This window comes from Macrobrachium nipponense, chromosome 19, assembly GCF_015104395.2.
Source record: "Macrobrachium nipponense isolate FS-2020 chromosome 19, ASM1510439v2, whole genome shotgun sequence".
NCBI lineage: Eukaryota > Metazoa > Arthropoda > Malacostraca > Decapoda > Palaemonidae > Macrobrachium > Macrobrachium nipponense.
In genome coordinates this window covers 900,337-927,068 of record NC_061088.1, presented here as the reverse complement: position 1 = coordinate 927,068, position 26,732 = coordinate 900,337, and the positions used below count along the sequence as shown (strand labels likewise).

The window sequence follows — 26,732 nt, the reverse complement described above, 5'->3', positions numbered from 1 at the left end:
GGGGTTTCAAAAAGGGGAAATTGAATTGAACCACCAGGAAGGTCAAAAGGGGGTTTTGAATTGAACCAACCAGGAAGTCCAAAAAGGGCGGGGTTTTGAATTGAACACCAGGAGAGGTTTTTTTCAAAAAAAAAAAAAAAAAAAAGGGGGGTTGAATTGAACCACCAGGAAGTCAAAAAAGGGGTTTGATTGAAACCACCAGGAAGTCCCAAAAAGGGGTTGAAATTTTGAACCAACCATGGAAAGTCCCCCAAAAGATTTTGAAACTGGAACCCCAAGGAATCCAAAAGGGGATTGAATTGAACCACCAGGAAGTCAAAAAGGGGTTTGAATTGAAACACCAGGAAGTCAAAAAGGGGTTTGAATTGAAACACCAGGAAGTCAAAAAGGGGTTTGAATTGAAACACCAGGAAGTCAAAAAGGGGTTTGAATTGAACCACCAGGAAGTCAAAAAGGGGTTTGAATTGAACCACCAGGAAGTCAAAAAGGATTTTGAACTGAACCACCAGGAAGTCAAAAAGGGGATTGAATTGAACCACCAGGAAGTCAAAAAGGGGTTTGAATTGAAACACCAGGAAGTCAAAAGGGGGTTTGAATTGAACCACCAGGAAGTCAAAAGGGGTTTGAATTGAACCACCAGGAAGTCAAAAAGGGGTTTGAATTGAACCACCAGGAAGTCAAAAAGGGGTTTGAATTGAACCACCAGGAAGTCAAAAAGGAGTTTGAATTGAACCACCAGGAAGTCAAAAGGGGTTTGAATTGAACCACCAGGAAGTCAAAAAGGATTTTGAACTGAACCACCAGGAAGTCAAAAGGGGGTTTGAATTGAACCACCAGGAAGTCAAAAGGGGGTTTGAATTGAACCACCAGGAAGTCAAAAGGGGGTTTGAATTGAACCACCAGGAAGTCAAAAGGGGGTTTGAATTGAACCACCAGGAAGTCAAAAAGGATTTTGAATTGAACCACCAGGAAGTCAAAAGGGGGTTTGAATTGAACCACCAGGAAGTCAAAAAGGATTTTGAACTGAACCACCAGGAAGTCAAAAGGGGATTGAATTGAACCACCAGGAAGTCAAAAAGGGGGTTTGAATTGAACCATCAGGAAGTCAAAAGGGGGTTTGAATTGAACCCCCAGGAAGTTTACTATGTAGCAGGTGTTCGAATGACATTTAATTGAAAGGAACCATTCAGTATTCATCGCTCACCAGATAAAGATTTTTTTTTTTTTGTCCCATTCTTGCAAGCTTATCTATCTCCAGCTCTTTCGATAACGGTCAATCGTCGCTCGTAATCAGTTAGGTTTGTTGTTAAATACAGTCACGTACCTGTCGGTGGTAGGGGTGGGGGGCGGGGGCAGGGGGGCGGGGTTGAGGGGGAGTTATGCCGTTAGCGCACCTAACGCGGTATGCATCATCGCATTAGGTTCTGCACAGCATTTACTGTACCTCCGCTTGTGTTCTTCCTTCTTCTCCTTACGGAAGTGAACGTACAGAATTCAGGCCAAGCACTGGGACCTACGAGGTCATTCAACGATGAAAAGGGGGAATTGACGGTGAGAGAGGTTGAAAGGTGTAACAGGAGGAAAACCTCAAAGCAGTTGCGTCGTGAAACAAATGTCAAGAGAGGTTGGATAGCAAGATGGAAGAAAGAGAATATGAATGGAGGTACACTAAAAGGAACGAAAGGGGTTGCAGCTAGGGGCCGAAGGGACGCCGCAAAGACAGACATTTAGGGTTAAACGTTTCATGAGTGAAATAACGCTACAGTATTCTTTGGCAAGCTCGAATTTCATGTCAGTGGCTCCTTTGGTGGGCTTCTTCAAGATGAATAAGGGTTCGTCTTCATCATAATAATAATAATAATAATAATAATAATAATAATAATAATAATAATAATAATAATAATAATAATAATAATGGTCTAAGGGTTCCACAATCATAAAATAAAAATTCTAATAGTTCGTGTATAATTCGTACAAAGCTTTCGAACTCTTCCCTGCTTTCATCTTCATTCCAATTGGACTGAAGATGAACCCAGGAAGGGTTTGAAAGCTTTGTAAAGTGTTTTTAAATTATAATCGAACTATTAAAATTTTTTTATATTATTGTGAACCACTTAGAACATTATATTATACTCTCGATACTCTCGTGATAGAGAGTTTTTCCCAAATAACAATTATAATTCACATATAAAAACATCCCCAATAAAACATACCTACAACATCCGAACATCATTTTTGGTCCTAAGGTTACCACGGGTTAGGGATTTCTCACTCTGAAACCCTCCCAAAATCATCCGGCTACTTTACAAAGTCAATGGAAAACTTGACCAGAAAGAATCTAATCGTTTGTCGCAGATCCTCGATCATTTTCTTTACCGTATCTCGAGTCCTGCCGTTGTCTGATGATGATTTCAAGAAATACACTTAAATCCCAAAATAGGGCTGCTGATAGCTGCTTCGAGAAGGTGCATGCTATCTCTTATATATTTGGTATGTGTGATGATCGGAAGGTGGATGATCAACAGACCAATGTGCAGCCCTCTAGCCTCGGTAGTTTTAAGATCTGAGGGAGGACAGAGAAAGTGCGGGCGGACAGACAAATAGCAATCTTTGCACGTTTTCTTTTACAAGAAACTCAAACGTTTGAGAGGTGTAGCAGGAGGGGAAACCCTCACAGTTGCATCATGAAGCCATTTTTAACAGAGGGTGGAAGGGAAGAAGGAAAAAAAAAAAAGGGGTTGCAGCTTGGGCCCTAAGAAGGGGACACTGAAGAGTACCTAAATAATGCCTACAGTGCACCGCATGAGTTTGTTTGCTTGTTTGTATGCTGTTGCATGGAACCAGAAGTTATCCAGCAACGGGACCACGTCGAGAGTGAACTTCTATCACCAGAAATACACACCTCAATGGAACGCCCGAGAATCAAACTCGCAGCCACCAAGGAGGCAGGCCAAGACCAAACCGACCACGCCACTGAGGCGCAATGACGACGGCACTGCTCCTCCCCCCACCCCCCTCTACTACGGGGGACCCTCAGGACGTGCCAAGAAAGAATTGGTAATCATCACCTCTTCGGGACCTAATCCCCGTTATCGACTTCGGATTTCATGAGAAGTCGTCTCAGATTCGGTTCTTTGAAGTCGCCCAAATGACAGATTAGGGCCGGGCTCAAGAAGGGCTCTCGCCTCTCCTTGGAACTGACGTGTCTCCAGAGATAAGACTTCGTCAGTTTCAAATTCTATATCTTCCTAATAGTTCTGAGCCACTTTTGCTTTCTGGCAGTTTAGTTCAACCCACTTTTAGCTTTTTGGTAGTTCACTTCAAATCCTTTTCTGGTGTTTCAATTCAAACCGTTTTCGGCTTTATGGTATATCAATTCTAATCCTTTTTTTTGCGTTCTCATGGCTCAATTCAAATCCTTTTTTGGCTTTCTGGTGGTTCAATTCAAATCCTTTTTTTGGCTTCCTGGTAGTTCAATTAAAATCCATTTTTTGGCTTTCTCTTTTTGGCTTAAAGGTAGTTCCAATTAAAACCAAATTTTTTGGCTTTCTTTTTTTTGGCGGTTTAGGTTCCAATTCAAAATTTCGGTTTTTAAAGTTCAATTTCAAATTTCCTTTTTTTGGCTTTCTGGGGTTCAAGTCAATTAAAATCCATTTTTTTGGCTTTCGGTGTTCAATTCAAATCTTTTTTGTGGCTTCTGGTGTTCATTCAATCCTTTTTTGGCTTTCTGGTGGTCAATTCAAATCTTTTTTTTGCTTTCTGGTGTTCAATTCAAATCATTTGTTGGCTTTCTGTGGTTCAATTCAAATCCTTTGTTTTTTGGCTGTCTGGTAGTTCATTAAAATCCAATCCTTTTTTGGCTTTCTGGGAGTTCATTCAAATCTTTTTTTTTTTGGCTTTCTGGTGGTTCAATTCAAATCCTTTTTTTTTTGGGCTTTTCTGGTGGGTCAATTCAATCTTTTTTTTGGCTTTCTGGTGGTTCATTCAAATCCTTTTTGGGCTTTCTGTGGGTTCATCAATCCTTTGTTTGGCTTTCTGGTAGTATCCATTCAATTCCGTTTTTTTTTTTTTTTTTTATTTTTAAATTTTTTTTTTTTTTTTTTGGGGGGGGCCTTTGCTTTTTTTTTTTGGTTTTTTTTTTTTTTTTTTTTTGGTTCAATTCAAATTTTTTCCTTTTTTTTTTTGGGGGGGGGGCTTTCTGGTGGTTTCAAATTCAAATTCTTTTTTTGGCTTTCCTGTTTTTTTTTTTTGGTTCAATTTCAAATCCTTTTTTGGCTTTCTGGTGGTTCAATTCAAATCCTTTTTTTGGCTTTCTGGTGGTTCAATTAAATTCCGTTTTGTTGGTTTCTGGTGGTTCAATTCAAAATCCTCTGTTTGGCTTTCTGGTATTCAATTCAAATCCGTTTTTTTTTTTTTTTTTTTTTTTTTTTTTTTTTTTTTTTGTTTTTGGGTGGGGGGGGTGGGCTTTCTGTAGTTCAATTCAATCCTTTTTTTTTTTTTTGGCTTCTGGTGTTCAATTCAAATTCTTTTTTTTGGCTTTCTGTGGTTCAATTCAATCCTTTTTTTGGCTTTCTGGTGGTTTCAATTCATCCTTTTTTTGGCTTTCTGGTGGTTCAATTCAAATCCTTTTTTGGCTTTCTGGTGGTTCAATTCAAATCCTTTTTTGGCTTTCTGGTGGTTCAATTCAAATTCCTTTTTTGGCTTTCTGTGGTTCCATCAATCCTTTTTGGCTTTCCTGGTGATTCAATTCAAATCCGTTTTTTTTTTTCTTTTTTTTTGGCTTTCTGGTGGTTCCATTCAACCGTTTTCGGCTTTATGGTAATCAATTCTAATCCCTTTTTTTTGCGTCTCATGCTCAATTCAAATCCTTTTTTTGCTTTCTGGTGGGTTCAATTCAAATCCTTTTTTTGGCTTTTGGTGTTCAATTCCCAATCCTTTTTTTTGGCTTTCTGGTGGTTCAAATTCCAAATCCTTTTTTGGCATTCTTGGTGGTTCAAGTTCAAAATCCTTTTTTTGCTTTCCTGGTTTTTTTGGTTCAATTCAAAATTCCTTTTTGGGCTTTCTGGTTGAATTCAACTAAAATCCATTTTTTTTTTCTTTGTTTTTTGGGCTTTCTGGTGGTTCATATTCAAAATCCTTTTTGAGTTTCTGGTGGTTCAATTCAAATCTTTTTTTGGCTTTCTGGTGGTTCAATTCAAATCCTTTTTTTGGCTTTCTGGTGGTTCAATTCAAATCCTTTTTTTGGCTTTCTGGTGGTTCAATTCAAATTCCTTTTTTGGCTTTCTGGTGGTTCAATTCAAATCCTTTTTTGGCTTTTCTGGTGGTTCAATTCAAATCCTTTTTTTGGCTTTCTTATGGGAATTTCAATTCAAATCCTTTTTTGGCTTCCTGGTGATTCCAATTCAAATCTTTTTTGGCTTTCTGGTGGTTCAATTCAAAATCCTTTGGTTTGGCTTTATCTGGTAGTTCAATTCCAACAAATCCATTTTTTTTTTCTTTTTTTTTTTTGGCTTTTTTTTTTGGTTTATCGGTGGGTTCAATTCAAAATCCTTTTTTTTGGCTTTCTGTGGTGGTTCAATTCAAATCCTCTTTTTTTTTTGGCTTTCTGGTGGTTCAATTCATATCCTTTTTTGGCTTTCTGGTGGTTCAATTCAAATCCTCTTTTTGGCTTTCTGGTGATTCAATTCAAATCCTTTTTTTGGCTTTCTGGTGATTCAATTCAAATCCTTTTTTTGGCTTTCTGGTGATTCAATTCAAATCCTTTTTTGGCTTTCTGGTGGTTCAATTCAAACCACCTTTGGCTTCCTGACTAAATGCGAATGTGGTTAAAGGTGACTCATCAAGCAGACATAAACAATGACTGAGCTTATAAAAAAATTGCAGGTTTTTATTATCAAACCTCATTCTTTAGATCATTTATCAGTACATTGTACTTTGTTTCCAATGTGCACAATACTTTGTTTCCAAAGGAGTACATTGTACTTTGTCTCTAAAGAAGTAAAGAAATCTTTACTTCTTTATAGAGCGCAAACTGTTATGTACAGATCCAAGTGAACTGAAAAGTGTACATACAGATATCTAACATTATAAAAGTATCCCTCAGGAGAGGCGGAACACACATCCTCCTATGTGAACTCTCTCTCTCTCGAGAGAGAGAGAGAGAGAGAAACAGAGTTTCCAGCCCCGTGATTGGCTTATCGACAGCCAATCAGGAGCTGGTCTGGTAAGACGGCACGACGAAGACTCAGATAACAAAGGAGATGAAGTAGAAGGTTGCAAAGGTAGAACTGAGACGAATCCAGACAATTGTACAATGAAATAACAATTGTACAATGAAATAACGGTTAAAGAGGTGAGAGTAAAAGGGCAATAAATAAGTGGATGCAGCTGGGGACCCGAAGGTGGAAAGGATTCAGCCTGGTACAGAAAATTTCGACGCTCGGAGTTTTGGAGAGCTAAAAGACTGTCCGTGGCAAGTGTTAGGGAAAACGAGACTGAAAAAAAGGCTCAACAAGATGCAACAGCACGAAAACCTCTCAATTGCACGATGAAACAACTGTTTGGAGAGATAATACGAACGGAGGTCGAGTAAAAGGAATGAAAGGGGTTGCAGCCAGGGACCGAAGGGACGCCTCAAAGAACCTTAAATAACGCTTACAATGCACCACGTATTAAATGGAACGAAACCCAAAAGTCATCCATGATTCACAGTGTAAACTATTTGCCGCTGATAAAACACTCAAGCAGTTATCATTGAGGAAAAGTTAGTATCGGACGTGTTCGATAGTATGATAATACAGAAAAAAAAATGTGAAATCTATTAATATTTTATTATTATCATTATTCAGAAAATGAACCCTGTTCATATGGATCAAGCCCACCACAGGGGCCATTGACTTGAAATTCAAGCTTCCATAGAATATTACGACGTTCATTTGAAAGAAGTAATAGACGGTTGTAAGAAATACAGCAAGAGGGGATCAGTTATTGGAAAAATGATGAACAAACTAATAAATAAATGTAAAAAAAATAATAAAGTGAATTATTAAAATTCAAGGTGAACTGTTTTAGGGTGAGGAATAAAGGACCTCTGGAAATGAGGAATAAAGGACCTCTGGAACTGAGGACTAAATGCCCTCTGGAGCTGAGGAATAAAGAACCTCTGGAGCTGAGGAATAAAGAACCTCTGGAACTGAGGACTAATGGAAAGGACCTCTGGAAATGAGGAATAAAGGACCTCTGGAGCTGAGGAATAAAGGACCTCTGGAAATGAGGAATAAAGGACCTCTGGAGCTAAGGAATAAAGAACCTCTGGAACTGAGGACCAATGGAAAGGACCTCTGGAAATGAGGAATAAAGGACCTCTGGAGCTGAGAATAAAGGACCTCGGATGAGAAATAAAGGACCCTCTGGAAATGAGAAATAAAGGACTCTGGAAAGCTGAGGAAAATGGAAAGGACCTCTGGAATGAGTAATAAAGGACCTTGGAAATGAGGAATAAAAAGAAGGAACCTCTGGGAAATGAGAATAAAAAATCAAAGGACTCTGAAATGAGGAATAAAGAAAGAACTCGGAAACTGATGGAATAAAGGACTTCTGTAACTGAGGAATAAAGACTCTGGAAATGAGAATAAAAAGAAAGAACCTCTGGAACTGAGGAATAAAGGACTTCTGTAACTGAGGGATAAAGGACCTCTGGAAATGAGGAATAAAGAAAGAACCTCTGGAACTGAGGAATAAAGGACCTCTGGAACTGAGGAATAAAGAAAGAACCTCTGGAACTGAGGACTAAAGGACCTCTGGAACTGAGGAATAAAGGACCACTGGAACTGACGAATAAAGAAAGAACCTCTGTAACTGAGGAATAAAGGACCTCTGTAACTGAGGAATAAAGGACCTCTGGAACTTAGGAATAAAGGACCTCTGGAAATGAGGAATAAAGAAAGAACCTCTGAAACTGAGGAATAAAGAAAGAACCTCTGGAACTGAGAAATAAAGGACCTCTGTAACTGAGAAATAAAGGTCTGGAACTTAGGAATAAAGAAAGAACCTCTGGAACTGAAGAATAAAGGACCTCTGGAACTGAGGAATAAAGGACATCTGGAACTGAGGAATAAAGGACCTCTGGAACTGAGGAATAAAGAAAGAACCTCTGTAACTGAAAAATAAAGGACCTCTGGAACTGAGGAATAAAGGACCTCTGGAACTGAGGAATAAAGGACCTCTGGAACTTAGGAATAAAGGACCTCTGGAACTTAGGAATAAAGGACCTCTGGAAATGAGGAATAAAGAAAAGACCTCTTTAACTGAGGAATAAAAGACCTTACAGACCTTACATCTTGTTCGGGTTGCCCCAGGTCCCTCAGTGTGAGGCACCTCTAATGTCTACCAGAGAGTTGCTAACGCATCTTCCGGTATATTTTGCATCTTCCAATCTTGGATGGTCTGGGATGCAGCTTAGATATTTGTCAAGCTTATTCTTAAACCCATCTACGCTCACTCCTGATATATACCTCAGATGAGCTGGCAACGCATTGAATAGACGCTGCATTATCGATGCTGGTGCGTAGTGGATTAATGTACTGTGTGCTTTCCTTATTTTTCCTGGTATAGTTTTGGGCACTATTAATCTACCTCTGCTTGCTCTTTCTGATATTTTTAGCTCCATGATGTTTTCGGCAATTCCTTCTATCTGTTTCCATGCCTGAATTATCATGTAGCGTTCTCTTCTCCTTTCTAGACTATATAATTTTAAAAATTGTAGTCTTTCCCAGTAGTCAAGATCCTTAACTTCTTCTATTCTAGCTGTAACAGACCTTTGTACACTCTATTTGTGCAATATCCTTTTGATAGTGTGGGTACCATATCATAATGCAATATTCAAGTGGACTATGAACATACGTTTTATAAAGCATAATCATCTGTTCATCTGTTCTTGTTTTGAAGTGCCGTAACAACATTCCCATTTTTGCTTTACATTTTGCCAATAAAATTGCTATTTGATCATTGCATAACATGTTCCTATTCAACATCAAACCAAGGTCTTTAACTGCTTCCTTATTTGTGATTGTCTCATTATTAGGTCCCCTATATGAATATAGCTTTCCTTCTCTATCTCCATAATTTATTGATTCAAATTTATCAGAGTTAAATACCATCCTATTTACCTCTGCCCAATCATATACTTTGTTAAGGTCTCTTTGTAGCGCGTTCCTATCTTCATCACAAGTAATTTCTCTACATATTCTTGTGTCATCGGCGAAACTACTCACTACCGAGTCCTTAAAATTACTGTCTATGTCTGCTATCATGATAACAAACAGCAAAGCAGCTAGCACCGTACCTTGTGGCACACCGGATATTACCTTAGCTTCATCCGATTTCTCATCGTTTGCAATAACTATCTGTTTTCTGTTGGAATATGAATATGAATGGAATGGAATATGAAATTTAGGCTTGAAGCCAAGCACTGGAATCCATAGGGATTATTCAGCACTATAATGAAATTGGTTTGACATGACTATTTAAGTTGATGATTTTATAAACTCAATAAATACAGGCGATTTTAAAATTATGATAAAATCGGATATCCGTCATAAAAATTATAACTTCGCATTTCGTGAGTGCAAACAAGAGTTAAAAACTTATACATACATATACCATACACATACTCATATAAGCATGCTTATATAAACAACTTTAGTGTATACACTACACTTTGCAACGTTGGTACCGGGAGGTCAATATTAAATTTCATTAAAAAGGTTAATGTCTCTAAGGAATCCAGCAATTCTATTAATAGCTACATCCGGACCAAGCAGTTCTGCTATATCCCTGCCCACTAACCCATGCCTCTGTCGTGCCGCAGAATACCTATGGCAATGTAATATAATGTGTTCCACAGTAAGAGGAGAGTCACACTGCATTCAGACTGATGCAGGTACCCCCTCCAACAGGAATCGGTGGGTCAATCGAGTATGGCCAATACTTAGCCGACATAATACAGTTTCTACCCTACGATTTTGTTGGAAACCAGAGGGCCAATGTTCAATACTTTGTCGGATCTTCCAGTACTTTTTATTGTTGGTCAGATGGGGAGACGACCAACGTGCTTGCCATTTATTTTTAACATATGAACGAATAGTCCATTTCATGTCAGCGGAAGGAATATGGTGGAAGAGAATGTCTTCTTTAGTAATGACATCTCTTGTCTTCTGTTGTGTAAAAATTCTTTTAACCATCTTCCTACTTTGTCCACTATATTATGTTTTCTAATTTTCTTCGCTAATATATTATGATCTACCTTGTCAAAAGCTATTGCAAAGTCTAGATAAACCACATCTAGATAAACTACGGTGGACTAACAGTTGTCCTATATTAAAAAAAATATTTTTTATTAAATGTTTCATAATATTTTTCTTCATTACCCTTTCATACACTTTCATAATATGTGATGTTAAGACTCACAGGCCTATAATTACTTGTCTCTAGTCTTGATCCACTTTTGAAAGTAGGGGTAATATATGCTAATTTGTGCTTATCATAAATCTTGCCTGTATCTACTCTTTGTCTTAATAATATTGCTAGGGGCTTTGCGATAGAATGAGCTACTTTCTTTAACAAAATAGCAGGCACTCCATCAGGCCCACCTACTGCTCCATTTTTAATTTCATTAATAGCCTGCACTATATCGGCTTCATTAATATCTATGCCTGATAAATATTCATTATTTTCATCACTTATTTCTGTATCATTATCTTCATTAGCAATTCTAGGGGTAAATTCTCTCTTATATCTTTCTGCCAATATGTTGCATATTTCCTTTTTTTCATTTGTCAATCTCCTTTCAATTCTTTTTATTCATCTTTTTCCCATACGAGTACAATAGTTTGGGGTTTTGCTTAATATTTACTAGGGTTTTTTCTTTCCAAGTCCTGTTTTTCATTTTCTTTTGACTGTATAATCTTTTGTTCTGCATTTTCTATCTTACTTTTTAGTTCCATCACTTTCCAAGCATTTTTTTCTTTTGCAAGACCTTTTTTCCATTTTCTGATTTTCTGGAACAAGATCCTTCTGTCTCTTGGTATGCATGACTGATGTTTACTTTTCTTCTTCGGTATATATTTTTTTACTGTAGAAATTGCATTTTCCATATCCTTCCCACTTTTTCATTTCTTGCTTATCTCTGTTTTTACTTGTTTTGGAATGGACTGTTAATTCTATGACATTATGGTCTGGAATACTCGCATTATAAACTAATATTTTTTTAAACATAATTCACCTCGTTCACAAATACTAGGTCTAAAGTATTTTCCTTTCTTGTTGGCAGGTGATTTATTTGTTGAATGTTGTATTTTAGTAGCACATCTAATAGCTTTTCGAATTGCCTCTTATCTTCTGCACTACTATTACTCTCTCTTTTATATGTATAAATACAACCACAATCTCCTATTCGTTCTTTCCAATTTACGAAAGGAAAGTTAAAGTCTCCGGATAGGAGAATAGTCCAGTCCTTGTGATTTCTACATATATCATCCAATTTTTCTATTATTGTGTCAAACTCTTTGGTTTGACACAATAATAGAAAAAATTTTCTATTATTGTGTCAAACCAAACTCTATTTTTCCTTGTTTTATGTCTTTCCCATATATCGCGGTTCCCCCTTGATTCCTATTTTTTCTATCTGATCTATAAGTTTGGAACCCTTTTATTTGATCATCATTACCAGTCTCTTGGGAATACCAGGTTTCACTTATATTGATTATATCTATTTTCTGGAACTGAGAAATAAAGGACCTCTGTAACTGAGGAATAAAGGACCTCTGGAACTGAGGAATAAAGGACCTCTGGAACTGAGAAATAAAGGACCTTTGCAACTGAGGAATAAAGAAAGAACCTCTGGAACTGCGAAATTCGACAGCGAGGCAAAACACTTACTGCATATTGGTGCTGCTGTTCAGCGAATCTGATCGCTCTAGGCAGGGGAAGCGGATCAGGGATTCATTATCAACGTGAAAGATCTGTTAAGATCCAACTTGTGAAAAATTGACAAACAAGAGACCATCCGTAACTATTAGGAGGGCCTACTATTCGAGATCGAGAGAGAGAGAGAGAGAGTTAGTGCCACCCCCAACAAAGAGAACAACAACATAATTATTTCCCGTATCACTATAGTTTCTCAGTGATGTTGCCACTGATGCCCAAAATTATTAGAATAAAAAATAAACCCGGGTCGCACGAACCACAAAATCAAGGGGTTAGCTAATCTGAGATGGAGGAGGAGGAGGAGGAGGAGGAGGAGGAGGAGGAGGAGGAGGAGGGTGATGTTGCTGTAATGAGACTCCTTATCATCTGTTTGTTATTTTTTTCATCTTATCAACTGTATCAGCTTTTACCTGAAGACTGGCTTGGCTGAATCCTCTTGCAACATTTGGAGACGCTTTAAAACACATTATATATATATGTGCATATATAATATATATATATATATATATATATATATATATATTTTACGTTGCATGGAACCAGTGGTTATTCAGCAACGGGACCAACGGCTTTAAGTGACTTCCGAACCACGTCAAGAGTGAACTTCTATCACCAGAAACACACATCTCTCACTTCTCAATAACACATTATATTGCTAAAGGACAAAAGACGCTGACTCTAGACTTCCATCTCTTAGAGAGAGAGAGAGAGAGAGAGAGAGAGAGAGAGAGAGAGAGAGAGAGAGAGATTATACGTCCCATGGAATGGCTCCAGTTAGTGCGACACCTTCAGGTCCTCAGCAAGACTTCTAGGGATGAGGCTGCTACGCCCATACCCTCCTTTAACGGATCCTCGAAGTCGTGAGTCAGAAAAATAGGGCAGACCCAACAATATGAACTGGCCCCCTATCGTGCGCGCGCGCGCGCGCTTTGGTTCGGCGCTCACATGCTATCAGCTTATCATTTGAAGAGGTCTTTCCAAACTTTAAGTTGGGTAACCACCCCCCCCCCCCCCCCCCCCCCCCCCCCCACGGAACTTCAGCATTCACCAGGCAGAATGTAAAACCGATTAATCTGTGGCCTCAGTGTAACAGGACAGCTGATCCTAGCCAGACTATTTTGACAAATCGTCTGTGGCAGAACTTTTTAACTTGGTGTCTAAACTATTCGAGTAGGCTCATTTGGGTCTAAACTGTCGAGTGAGTGCTGATACAAGAATATCTTTTTTTCTTTTTATTGAGAGGGAGTGGCTGTTTTAAAAGGGTGCCAGTTTAATGTATTTTAAGCTCTCAGAATTACACTGATGTCCAAAAACGCTTATACGTAAACAACAAATACATTCGTACAAATGTACATGACACTACATATATACACATTCTATATAATATATATATATATATATATATATATATATATATATATATATATATATATATATATAAGTGTATACAGTAACGACCTACAAACATCAAAAGGGCCATAATTTACTCATAAAGACGTTTCGTACATTTACTGTGCATCCTCAATCTGCAAATTCATTTAAATCTACAAAAGACTATTTCGAAGTGTAGCTGATAGAAAAATGACTTACAAAAATTTAAATTAAAGCAACTTGTAAAGTATACAGGAAAAAGGAAACCAGTTCTCACCAACCATACACAGGAGAAGGATATGAAAGGGTGAGCCGATAAAGAGGAGAAGCGGAAACGTTAGAATTCAAAGACGGAACAAGCCGTTTGATGTATAAGGACTCAGTGTAGTTAGCAGAGATGGCTTAAGGACCATCTGACTGAAAGGGGGTCAGAATATTTTAAATTCTGACCAACTTAGGTCATTTTGACCAAGCTGAACTAGGTACAATATATATCCAATCAGTAATGTTAAACATATACAAGACAAATATTTTATGGTTATTCTTTTGTACAACAACAATATTTTTCCCAGAGGGTATTTCATAATGCAAAGAAAATAACGATTACAGTTTGGTAATCTGAAAAAAGAAAATAGTGGCAAGCTGGAAGGGGAAGAATAACAAATAAAAAAACTAGTAAATTTCATTACATATAGTGAAAAGACATATGTATATACATATACATACACAACCATATATATATATATATTATATATATATATATATCTATATATATATATATATAGACTATACGATTATATATACATACACAACCTATATATATTATATATATATACATACATATACACTATATACAAATGTGCATTTAAACAACAAATGCTGTCCATTTTTGACCAACTCAAAATCAACATTGAGGCGGGTGGGTAACTGCCCCCCACCAATACCCCATCGGGCCATCCCTGGTAGTTAGATATTCGCTATGGCTTTATATCAGAAAATTTTGGTTTACTCAGTTTCTGACCCGTTCAAAAACTGTATCCCAAATGGCTACAATACCTCACCTGCAGTAACCTACGGCTAGATCCAGCATAAATACCAGGATATTCCGTCCCAGGCACTTGAATTTATAAATAATTGAATAAGAATTTGGCCGCCTTAAGATGCAATTAATTCCAATCAATCCACTCAATCTTGGCGTATTCTTCGACTATAAGGACAAACTGCAGAACTTCAAGCTGGATCTAGCCGTAATTTACTTCAGGTGAGGTATTGTATAATAGATTCACATCAACGGTGCATTTGATGTCTAAGCCAGTCCCTTATGCCGCTCCTGATTGGCTGTTGATGAGCCAATCACAGGGCTGGAAACTCTCAGTCTCTCGAGAGAGTTCGTATAGGCAGGGTGTATGTTCCGCCTCTCCTGAGGGATACTTTGGAAAACCGTATCTCTCAGGAGAGGTGGGACATACATCCTACCGATGTGAACTCTCTCGAAAGACTGAGTTTTTCCAGCCCTGTGATTGGCTTATCAATAGCCAATCAGGAGCGTCGTAAGGGACTGGCCTATACATCAAATACACAGTTGATGTGAATCTACTATAGCCATGTGGGATACAGTTTTAGAACGGGTCAGAAATTGAGTATATTAATCAGAATTTTCTAATATAAAGGATCATGCCTCCATATGTAAAATCGAAATAAATAAAAAGCATTTCTCTATTATATAGTCCAACATCAAAAGGACTAAAAGTGAGATGTTCCCAGCACAAAAACGCCCTTTCAAGAGGCCTAACAAACAATGGCATTTCGGATCATTGGCTTTAGACAGGCCATGCTATCAACTGGGATAAGCTATCGATATTCTGCAAGTTCCACGTCCATCAGAAATGAATCTGCTAGAAACTGTGTTTATTGAAGCCAGGGGCACCAGGAATTTTAACCTCCACCCTGGATTATCCCTTGATCCTTTGTCTTTTCTGTTTGAAGAACATGCTGACCAGATTAAGAAACAATAATCCCGGCCCCCTTCCCATTTTGTATATAGGACTCTGTCAACTTCCTATGTATTAAGTGTGAACTTGAAAATGTAGAATAAACTACAAAAGTGCCTGTTCAAAGTCCCAACTTTCACTGACCTTACATGGAATATATATATATATATATATATATATATATATATATATATATATATATATATATATGTGTATGTATAATATAGATTATATATATATTATATATATATATATATATATATATATATATATCTATCTATGTAATATATATATCTAAATCTATCTATCTATATACTAACCTACTTTACTTACAGACACTCACCTTACAAACATTCAGATACAAGCAAACACGATCACAAATTAAAATTGTGTTCAAACTGTTCCCCTTTACAGCCAAAAGTTTAAAGTTTGTTTGCGTGCCTATTCTGTACATACAATAATGTAAGTAGTGTATTGTGTTTTAGGATGTAAAAAAAAACTATAGTACTATACTGACTTTATATCATACTGTATTTTAATAGTCATAAAGAATATAGTAACCAACTAGCAAACCATTAAATATACATAGTGAGCCACCTCCGTATTAGTGGACTCTGGATTTGTGGATTTCTCTCTCGAATACATACCCCAGTTATTCGAAGAAAATGAGCCTATTTGCGGTATTATTCTATGAGAAATATCCACAAATTCCTGTTTTATTTTTTTATAAATTTCATCATCAAATGCACTTTTTGTGATAAAACTATTAAAAAACCAAGTATAAATATTTTTATTGGAATTTTCTTGAGTTTTGACTAACAAAATAGGCAGTTTTAAGTGTTTTTTATAGAATTCAAACTATTCGTGGCATTTGGCTATTTGCAGGGTGTCTAGTACCCATCCCCCGTGAATATGGGGGGAACACTGTAAACGGTCGCCTGGAATCTGTCTATATATGTTATGTATGTGTATATCTATATATATAATTATATATATATATATGTGTATTAACATTATATATATATATATATATTATATATATAATATAGATAATATATATATATATATATAGATATATAATTATATATATATAGGCAGTCCTCGCCTTACGACGGGGGTTCCGTTCCTGAGACGCGTCGTAAGCCAAAAATCGTCGTAAGCCGGAAAATCGTCAAAAAACCTAAGAAAACCTTACTTTTAATGCTTTGGGTGTATTGAAAACTATGTAAACTGCATTTTTTATGGCATTTTTCATTAAAAAAAACTTCAAATATTGATTATTTTGCATTTTTTGTGGCATATTTCATGTCAGATGAGCGTTGTAGGCGTCGTAACCCTGGAACATGCGTCGTAACCCTGGAAATAGTGTCTGATGAATATAATTGACAAGCGTCGTAACCTTGGAACGTTGTAAGCCGAGACCGTCGTTAAACCCGGGGAACCGGGGAATTCGCCTGGTAAATATATCTATAAATTATGTATATTATATAGATATATAATAATAATAACTAATTATATATATATATATATCTATATATATATATATATAAAGGTATAAGCCACGAAGGAAAGGTAAACAACGGAGTTTCTACAAGATCTTTCGACTCAACATCCTTTTACTCAGCAAACCAAACTACTGAGTAAAGGACGTTGAGTCAAAAGATCTTGCAGAAACTCCGTTGTTTATCTTTCTTTGTGGCTTATACCTTTATTTATGGATTTATCACGTTCCAGACTTTCGTGATTCAATTATACATACATACATATATATATATATACATACATACATTTATATATATATATATATATATATATATATATATATATATATATATGCAACCCTCACTCACTAGCTTCCACATTCTTTTCCTAATTACAAGAATTCACAGGTTCAAGCACATAATATAATATGCAGTTACCATGACCAAGTAAACATTCATTTCATCAAGCACATGAATGTGTGTACATGAATTAGGTTGCAATATATCACCCAAGACAAACACCAACATAAGCACAAGCACACCCATACATAAACATACACATACACAAACATGAACATACTCACGCAATAATGTCACCCATATCTCCTGCACATGTACCACCTTAGGGCAATTCAATCAAACCACATCACCAGAACCACTCAAATTTCTTCTTTTGGCAATTCCAGGGCGATGGCCACCTATTCCCCGAGACTGGCCTTCGTGCTCATCCTAATTTGGGATTCGGCAATGGGTATCCCGAGTCTCTCATCTACCTCGCTGTCAAGGACGAAGAACGAACTGGCCCTATCTGATTCATCAGCCCCAGGGGACTCCAATTCGCTTCCACACACTCCCCCTGCCCAGGGCCCGCCAGCTCCCCCTCCCCCACCACCGGGGCCTACGACGACGACGACCGGTCCCCCTACCCCTCCACCGGGGCCGACGACGACGACGACCACATCCAACAACTACTCCCCCACGACCACATCCTTCAACAACTACACCCCCACGAACCACCAATTCTTCAATAAACAATAATCCCCCACGACCACATCTTCAATAACACATCCCCCACGACCACATTTCAATAACCTACTCCCCCACGACCACATCTTCAATAACTACATCCCCCACGACCACATCTTCAACAACTACATCCCCCACGACCACATCTTCAATAACTACATCCCCCACGACCACAATCTCAAACAACAACTACATCCCCCACGACCCACATCTTCAATAACTAATCCCCACACGACCCATCTTCAAACAACTACATCACCCCACGACCACATCTTCACAACTACATCCCCCACGACCACATCTTCAATAACTACCTACTATAAAGTGAAACTCCCTCACGACCAATCTTCAATAACTACATCCCACGACCACATCTCAATAACACCATCTCTTCCTCGTGCCGCCACGACCACATCTCATAACTACAATGCAGGGCCCCACGACCACATCTTCAATAACTACATCCCCCACGACCACATCTTCAACAACTACATCCCCCACGACCACAAATCTTCAATAAACTACATCCCCCCACGACACATGCTTCAAAACTTAACATCCCCACGACCCACATCTTCAATAACTACATCCCCACGACCCACAATCTTCAAACAACTACATCCCCCAACGACCACATCTCAATAACTACATCCCCCACGAACCAAACCAATCCTTTCCACACACTACATTCCCCCACGACCAACAAATCTCAACAAACTACAATCCACCCCACGACCACATCTTCAATAAACTACATCCCCCACGACCACATCTTCAATACACTAACATCCACCCCCACGAACACATCTTCAATAAAATACATCCCCACGACTACAATCTTCAACAACTACATCCCCCACGACCACATCTTCAATAACTACATCCCCCACGACCACTCCAAAACCAAAAACAAGTGAGTTTTCAGCATCGTTTCATTTCTGTTTACACCACTGCAGACAGAGACAAGGTAGGGCATGAGTAACCATTCCGAAAACGTCTCACTAAATGCCATAAATACCTTTTCAACGTCAACAATGCCAGTGATGATCAAAGTGGCACCTTTATTTCAATAGTAGCCATGTACCCTGTCCCCTCCTCCCCACCCATATCACGAGTAACCGTTTCACACTGCAAAATTCTTTTTCTTTTGTCCCTGACATTCTTGAGCAAAATTCACATGTATTTATGGCCAGTTTCGATGTCCATTCCCTATTTACTAACGTCCCCATTTCGAAACCATTGATATTATCCTCGGAAAATTATTCCCTACCCCGAATACGGTCTACCACGGTTTTACCAGAAATACTTTCAAAAAAATGCTTGGAACTCTCAGTCATTGATACTCACTTTATTTGTAATGGGAAAGTTTCTAAGCAAATAGATGGCATGGCCATGGGCTCCCCTTTAGGATTTCTTTTGCTAATATTTTTATGTGTCATTTGGAAGAACTATAATTTTAAACCGAGATTTTATAGACGATATGTAGATGATACGTTTTTACTTTTCACCGAGGAACGTCATGCCCAGTTGTTTTTGGATTTTGTAAACTTTTCATTCCAATATTACTTTTACAATGGAAAAAGGATGTAATATCTGCATTTCCTTCTTAGATATTTTGGTCTCTCGCTCTGAAGGATATTTTATGACTGGCATTTTCAGGAAGAAAACTTTTACTGGCCTCGGGTTAAACTCTTTTTAGTCACTGTCATCTTGTTTTCAAGGTTACATAATTCATGTAGAGCTCTCATTCGTCGAGCCTTTTCCCTTTGCTCCAACTGGAATAACTTTCACCTGGAAGTTAGGTTTTTAGAGACTTATTTTAAGAATAATTGATATTCCCTGAACATGTTCAATAAAATCCTTAAAGAATTTTAAGACAATATTTTTAAGCCAACAACTGTAGTCTGCATCGTTCCCAAAAAAATAATGTATGTTTCACTACCAATCACTAATAATTCTGGCCCACTCAAACGTAAATTATTGTCACTCTTGAGCCATCTATACCCTTATGTTGAGTTCAGATTTATTTTTAATAACTCTCTTACAATTGGAAGATTGTCTCACTTTAAAGACACCCTCCCGGAGTTGATGCGTACCTGCAATGTTTATAAGTTTAATTGCCCAAAATATAATTTTGGGACTTATGTGGGATGTACCAAAAGCCTACTTTTAAGGTGCGCATCGACTCTCATATAGGGGCGTCAGCCATCGTACAGGCTTACCTTTAAGCAAAAAAGAAAATAGTGCAATTAGACTTCATGCCATATCCTGTCACCATCACATACAGTACAGTGTTTGAAATACTCGGACAAACAAAAAACAGCCATTCACTTTCCTTTTTAGAGCTCCTCCATATTAAAAAACAATCTCCAACACTCAATAACCAACCAAACCATCTCTGTTCCTATGTTCATTGCATAATTTGCTTGTTTGTTTATTCTCTCTCTCTCTCTCTCTCTCTCTCTCTCTCTCTCTCTCTCTCTCTTACCCACACCACTTCTCTCCCTTTCATTCGCAGTTTTCTAACTCGCCCAGTTGTCATTTAACTACGACACGAACAGTAGGTTCTCCAGTATTTTTTTGTACTACAGTATCATTATTTTTATTTTTACTCTGAATATTCAAGTTTCTTTTTCTCGCTCTCAATATATTTCTGCGTTTTACGTAATCTCTTTCAACTTGTCATTGCTCTTTTATGATTTGCTGTTAACTTAGTTTTTATGTGTCGGTTTGTACTTGGTGTATTTTATGTTCCTATTTTGCTTTATGTTATGTATTTTAAAGTGTTGCAATGTTTTTAGATGTAGTCAATCAGTATAGTTTTCTTACAGTTTCCTTTTTTTGTATCACCCTTTTTTGTATCATTTTATAGATAAGTGACCCTGATGATGGGAAAAGTAATGTATTCCCGAAAGCTCGGTTGTGCCGTTGTTTTTTTTAAAGAAAATAATAATGTCTGGAATGTTACCACGTCTTCTGGCTATCCTGTTCCTCCTTAAATTCAAGTTTCTTTTTCTCGCTCTCAATATATTTCTGCGTTTTACGTAATCTCTTTGAACTTGTCATTGCTCTTTTATGATTTGCAGTTAACTTAGTTTTTATGTTCCTTTTTAACTTTATGTTATGTATTTTAAAGTGTTGTAATGTTTTTAGATATAGTCAATCAGTATAGTTTTCTTACTGTTTCTCTTTTTTGTATCAATTTATAGATAAGTGACCCTGTTGATGGGCAAAGTAATATATTCCCTAAAGCTCGGCTGTGCCTTTGTTTTATTTTAAGGAAAATAATAATGTCTAGAATATTACCACGTTTTCTGGCTATCCTGTTCCTCCTTATATGTATATGTATATGTGTGTGTGTATATATATATATATATTATTTTAGGGTTATTTGTAATGTTGGAAAAGAGAATATAAATTATGACTAAAATCATATTCAAACAGAGAGAGAGAGAGAGAGAGAGAGAGAGAGAGAGAGAGAGAGAGAGAGAGAGAGAGAGAGAGAGAAATTAAGCCACCAAGGAGTGTTTAACTGAACATCACAGTTTAATAATGTATCTGCTAAGATGCCTTCCAAATCGTTCGAAGCTCGCTCTCTCTCTCTCTCTCTCTCTCTCTCTCTCTCATCCCTCTCTCGTCTCTCCTCTCCTCTCTCTCTCTCCTCTCGTCTCCTTGACAATTTACACTGGGAAACCATAATCAACTACCTCCACTCTCTTTGCACAGGAACTCAAACCATCCCGACCCCCTAAAATGCTACTTTCCTTTCCTTTCTACTTATTCAGAATGTGAAATTCCCCCAAATCTTTCCCGACAGAGAAAGAGGTCCTGGAGGAGACGGACACTGTCCTTCAAAACATCAATAGTACCCTCCAAGAGTTCCAGGATGCTCTGACAAGAGCTGAAGCCACAACAACAACTCCAAAGCCTGAAACCAGCGTGCTGAAACGAGAGGACCTTGCGCAACCCCTCATCGATCTCATGCACTTCAAGGGTGTATTAGCTGAGGAAAGTACAAGTATCTGCGTAGAAAAAGCTGAACAAAGTTGCAAAGATCTGGAGAAGACGCTTAATGATATAGACGACCAGCTACAGATTCTGAAGAGTAATGTCGACAGCTGGGATCAGGAAAATTTGAATAGGTTGATGTTGCTCAACTCGACCCTCTATGACCAAATGAGCTATGCTACTACACCAGCGTTCATTAATGCTAACCTTGACAAAACTGAAACAAACAGGAGACTGGAAAGTATGGAAAAGGTAAGGTAGCTAGCTGTCTTAACTCATTCTGTTGTACATTAAATCCGACATGCACAAGTATGAGGCGGTTGCACTTATTAAACTCTTTATACCAGATGCGCTCCCTCTCCTAATTTTCTACGCACTTAACCTCAGTTGGTACAAGTTTGTCAGTTGAAGCAAATCCTGCCCATAACTCTGTGTGTGTGCTCCTCTTTTACTCTGAGAGAAACCAGTTCATTTTCTTTTGGTGTCTCTTACTCGTATTGCTAACCTAACCTAACCTGATCCGCAGAGAAGGGAAAGTGGTACTTGACATTTAGCTGGGTATTATAAATCTAAGACACACAAACCTTGGACTGAATTAACTTGAATTAAACTAAATTGTGTTTGTATATAAGTGTGTGTGTGAATAAATCTCTCACCTCTATCAACATTCTGTGTGTTCAGCTACTTGAAACTTGTCCTGGAAAGATTATTTAGTTCAAATTAGCAAATGTCATAAGTTCCTTTCTTCGAGAATTTAGTTGGCCTTCTTCGTACCTCTTTGAAATAAAGGTAAGGTGATTGGTTTAGATTACGTAGGCCTTATGCCAACACGGGCAATGGCCAAAAGGTGGGAGCCCATTAAGAGTGGCAAAGACTTCTGGTCTTTGCCCAGCCAACTTGAATGATTCTAAGTCTGGCTTTCTACTTGCTTCTGTTTTCCCTTACAAATGACTTTCACCTTTTTGGGATGTGTCACCTTCCCCAAAGACCGCTAACCACTGACAGAGAACGTCCCAATGATGCAAAATATTCCATAATTTGTACGTAAAAGATCGCTTCACCCACAATAAATACAGCAGTAGAGCTCCCTCATTCAAAGGAAATATATCAAACTCGAGGAGCAGTTTCTGTGACACCAACTGAAACAATCAACACACAAATCTACTGCACTCGGCCCTTGGCTTCCTATCTAACACCTTCCGTTTGGTTTTGCTTCTTCTGACTTCAAGTTCCATTTGCTTCATCATGTTCTCCTGTTCCTTCAACATTCCTTCAAAACCAGAGGAGGTAATGTTTCAATTTCGTTCCAGAACTAAAGAACCCAAGACACTATAGTTACAAGAACATCTCCAGAACCAAGGAAGCTAATGTCCGATTTCTTTCCAGAACTTAGGAAACCATGAAACAGTGGGTACAAGTCCATCTTCATAACCAAGCGAGCAAACGTCCAATTTCTTTCCAGAACAAAGAAAACCATGAAACTATAGCCATCCGTCCCTCTTCAAAACCAAGGAAGTTAAGTTTCAATTTCATTCCAGAGTGTAGAAGATGCCAAAACAGCAGTCCAGAATGAAATCGACTCTCTCAATGAAGGTTCTGATGGGGTCATATTCGCCGCAGTTTTCGGCACCTTGGGAGGGCTAATCATCGTCGCCCTTATCGCTGGCATAGCCTTCAGGGCCATCAAAAGCAGCAAAAACAAGACGGAGAAGAACACGGAACACAACAAGGTATGATTCTGTTTTTTAAAGTCATTAAAATATTGCTACAGGTTGTTATGTTCCCCCCCACAATCCATACTCGCATATACGCTTGATTAATCTTTAGCCACTGTGCGCTTTATAACTGATACCTAAAGGCTGTCCTTATATTGTAATTGCATGTAGACTTGCACCACATTTTTGCCCTAAATTGTTTGACAATCCCAATTCCTCTCCTGGTTCAACAATGAAACCACTTTAATACCTGTAGCTCTCAGAATACTAGTCATAGGTTGGAACATGTTCCAGAAAATCATGAGATATTTAGGCCAATTTCCTATGACTGGAAAAAGGTGCAAGATTTCAAGCTCTTCTCTCAATTTTGCATCACCTCCATCAAAATTCCTGCTTAATTTGATGACTTTCTACAATATTTTTACATTTTTCATAGTGGCAGCTTGCATGAATCAAAATAAATCTGATTATTTGTCAAAAAATAAACACGAAACACTGATTCAAGGATTGGGATACACAATTCTGGCCAAAGGCAACGTGCTGGGACCTATGAGGTCATTCACTGCTGAATGGGAAATTGAGTCAGATGGTTTGGAAGGTGTAACAGGAGGAAAACCTCAAAGTTGCACTATGAAACAATTGTTAGGAGTGAAAGGGGCTGAAGCTTAGGGCAGAAGGGATGATGCAAAGAACCTTAAGTGATGCCTGCAGTGTACTGCACGAGGTGCACTGATGGACTAACCTCTATGGGTGGACTTTCTTGGGGATCTTGCTTGTCACTTTTCCACTTGTCTCTACCAGAATGTTTTCTCGTTCACCTGAGACAGTACATTGTTCCCACTTTTCATAACTTTCCTGTGTATATCCAGTTTCTCTTTGTGACTCCAATGAAACTTCTGTTTACAATTTTCATGTCTGAATACTTTTTAGACTCAACATATTAGTTTCATCATTCAGAAGATGTACCCTATCATATGAAACAACCCCACAAAAGGGGTCACTGATCTGAAATGTAAGCTTCCAAAGAATATGGTGTTCATTTGAATTGAAACATCCCGTCTTTACTGACAATTTGTTCACTTCCTTTTATCTTAATAACCGATCTCTTCTTTCTGCAGCTACTATGAACGTCTGTTACTTCTTTCAAATGAACATCATATTTTCTGGAAGCTTGAATTTCAAGTCAATGGTTCCTTTGGGCATGTTCCATATGAATAGGGTTCACCTTCTAAAGAACAATAATGCATAGTAATAATTTTGTTCCACCCTCTAAACTAACCTATCATGCTGATTTCAAAGCTAGAAACTTCAGAGCTCAAACTGCCTTCACACTGAAAACACATTCAAGATGTGTATCCTTATCCACAGTTATCCGAAGCAAGCGTGCCCGTCGAAGGATTCCTTCGCGATCAAGACAACCTGGGCTACGTGGACGACGAACCAGCGAGAACCAGAGACGACGTCTACCCCATGCAGAATTTCAGCAGGCCTGCACCTCTGGCCAAAGATCCCTACAGACGTCCACAAACAAGACCAGTGGAAGATCTCTATGCCAAACCCTTAACATCCAGGCGTCCCCAAATCTCCCCAATTCCAAGAAACAACTATTCCAGGCCAGGTTCCCCTGCAGGTGACAACTACTATTCCAGGCCTAAGAGTGATTACTACTCTGCTCCTGGGCCTTCAAGAGATGATGGAAGAGGTGAACCTAGGTCAAGGGATCCTTACTCTGCACCCAGCAGTGGTATGAGAAGGTATAATTAACAGGAGCTACACTGACAACCACCCACAGTACCTTCAGTCTTATCAGAAGCCCACTCTGCAAACTTCTTAGAAGAGAGATCATGCAAGAACATCGTAGCTGCTAAGGCTTTGATTGCGATACCAACAATAAAAGATCGCGTACACAAATCTTGTGCAATTGGCCGGCTGGGAAAAAGGTGTACTATGTGGATGCTTTTCAGAGTTCTGTTTGGCACCATAGGATAACCATTTAAAATGAAGGATAACCAATTAAAACTGAGGATAACCATTTAAAATAGAGGATAACCAATTACAATATAGGATAACCCATCAAAATTCAGGATAACCATTTAAAATAGAGAGTAACTATTTAAAATAAGAGGATAATCCTTTAAATTTAGAGGATAACCACTTAAAATTGAGTATAACCACGTACAATCTAAAGGATAATCATTTAAAATATAGAGGACAATTATTTAAAATATAGAAATACAATAGTAACTTCACTTTCAGCTGTCCATATCAATCATTATCATAATTATTATTCAGCTGCTAATAATTCATATCGAACAGGCCCTCAGGACCACTGACTTGAAATTCAAGCTTCCAAAGAATATGGTGTTCATTATTTTCCTTATAAATTTAAAAGGGAGCTTCATACTTAATTGCTGCTTTACCATCGACATAGTTTACTATATTAAATCAAATTTACCACTGTCAACCTTTGTATTGCATTAGCTGCACTTTAGGGAAGAATGAGTAGGACATTTAAGAAGACATATTTACTTAGTAAATAAGGGAAATATCATAGTCTTGTACTGCAGCATTCAGTGTTACCGTACATATATTTACAGTGTTCACTGTTACCATACATATATTTACAGTATTCAGTGTTACCACACAAATATCTACAGTACTCAGTGTTACCATACAAATATTTACAGTATTCAGTATTACCACACAAATTTTCACAGTATTCAGTGTTACCATAAAAACATTTACATCCTCTTTACCTATAGCTTAGTTCATTGGGGACAAATAGTGTTATGTTTTGAGCTTTCAAATGGTGTGGTAAAAAAATATATACAATTTATTTGCTTTTACAATGTCCGTGTTATGACTGTTGTTCTAATAAAAATGACAAATCAAATTGACTCTCCTTTGTTTCAACCCATCTGCTACCGAAATATTAACATCCCTTGACAGTTGGTCATGGCAACACTGTGGGATGTACTCTACCCCCACACACAAAATGAGAGAAAAATGAGGGAAGAAGAAAATGGGAGAGACAGACAATTGAAGGCTTATAAGGGAGAGACGAAAGAGAGAACCAGATATCCAGATATATACGTACTGTCGGCCAAAAAACTCGTGGCAGAGTTTCATAATTTTTCGTTCACCTGCCTGACGCA

General features: G+C 38.0%; 1 protein-coding gene across 2 annotated transcripts; it reads left to right on the top strand.

Moving 5' to 3' along the window:
- The first annotated feature begins 13,043 nt into the window (after nt 1-13,043).
- LOC135213401 (putative uncharacterized protein DDB_G0290521) lies at nt 13,044-26,470 on the top strand. 2 transcript variants are annotated; one of them, XM_064247376.1, is made up of 9 exons: nt 13,044-13,183; nt 17,515-17,790; nt 17,942-18,006; nt 18,132-18,168; nt 18,317-18,362; nt 18,692-18,767; nt 21,672-22,114; nt 23,401-23,592; nt 24,946-26,470. In XM_064247376.1, exons 2-9 carry the CDS (start codon nt 17,519-17,521, stop codon nt 25,339-25,341), a joined length of 1,527 nt encoding a protein of 508 aa, XP_064103446.1. In that variant the 5' UTR covers nt 13,044-13,183; nt 17,515-17,518; the 3' UTR covers nt 25,342-26,470. The 2 variants fall into 2 exon arrangements, with proteins under 2 accessions (XP_064103446.1, XP_064103447.1); XM_064247377.1 differs by lacking the exons at nt 18,132-18,168; nt 18,317-18,362 and having other exon boundaries at nt 17,942-18,029; nt 18,722-18,767.
- The last annotated feature ends 262 nt before the right edge of the window (nt 26,471-26,732 follow it).

Excerpts from the sequence above, each read along its gene's own strand:
- LOC135213401 (XM_064247376.1), top strand. The coding sequence starts at position 17,519 with ATGGCCACCTATTCCCCGAGACTGGCCTTCGTGCTCATCCTAATTTGG. Across the intron at positions 18,768-21,671 it reads CACTCCAAAACCAAAAACAA|AGAAAGAGGTCCTGGAGGAG; the intron begins GTGAGTTTTCAG and ends CTTTCCCGACAG. Across the intron at positions 23,593-24,945 it reads AGAACACGGAACACAACAAG|TTATCCGAAGCAAGCGTGCC; the intron begins GTATGATTCTGT and ends CCTTATCCACAG.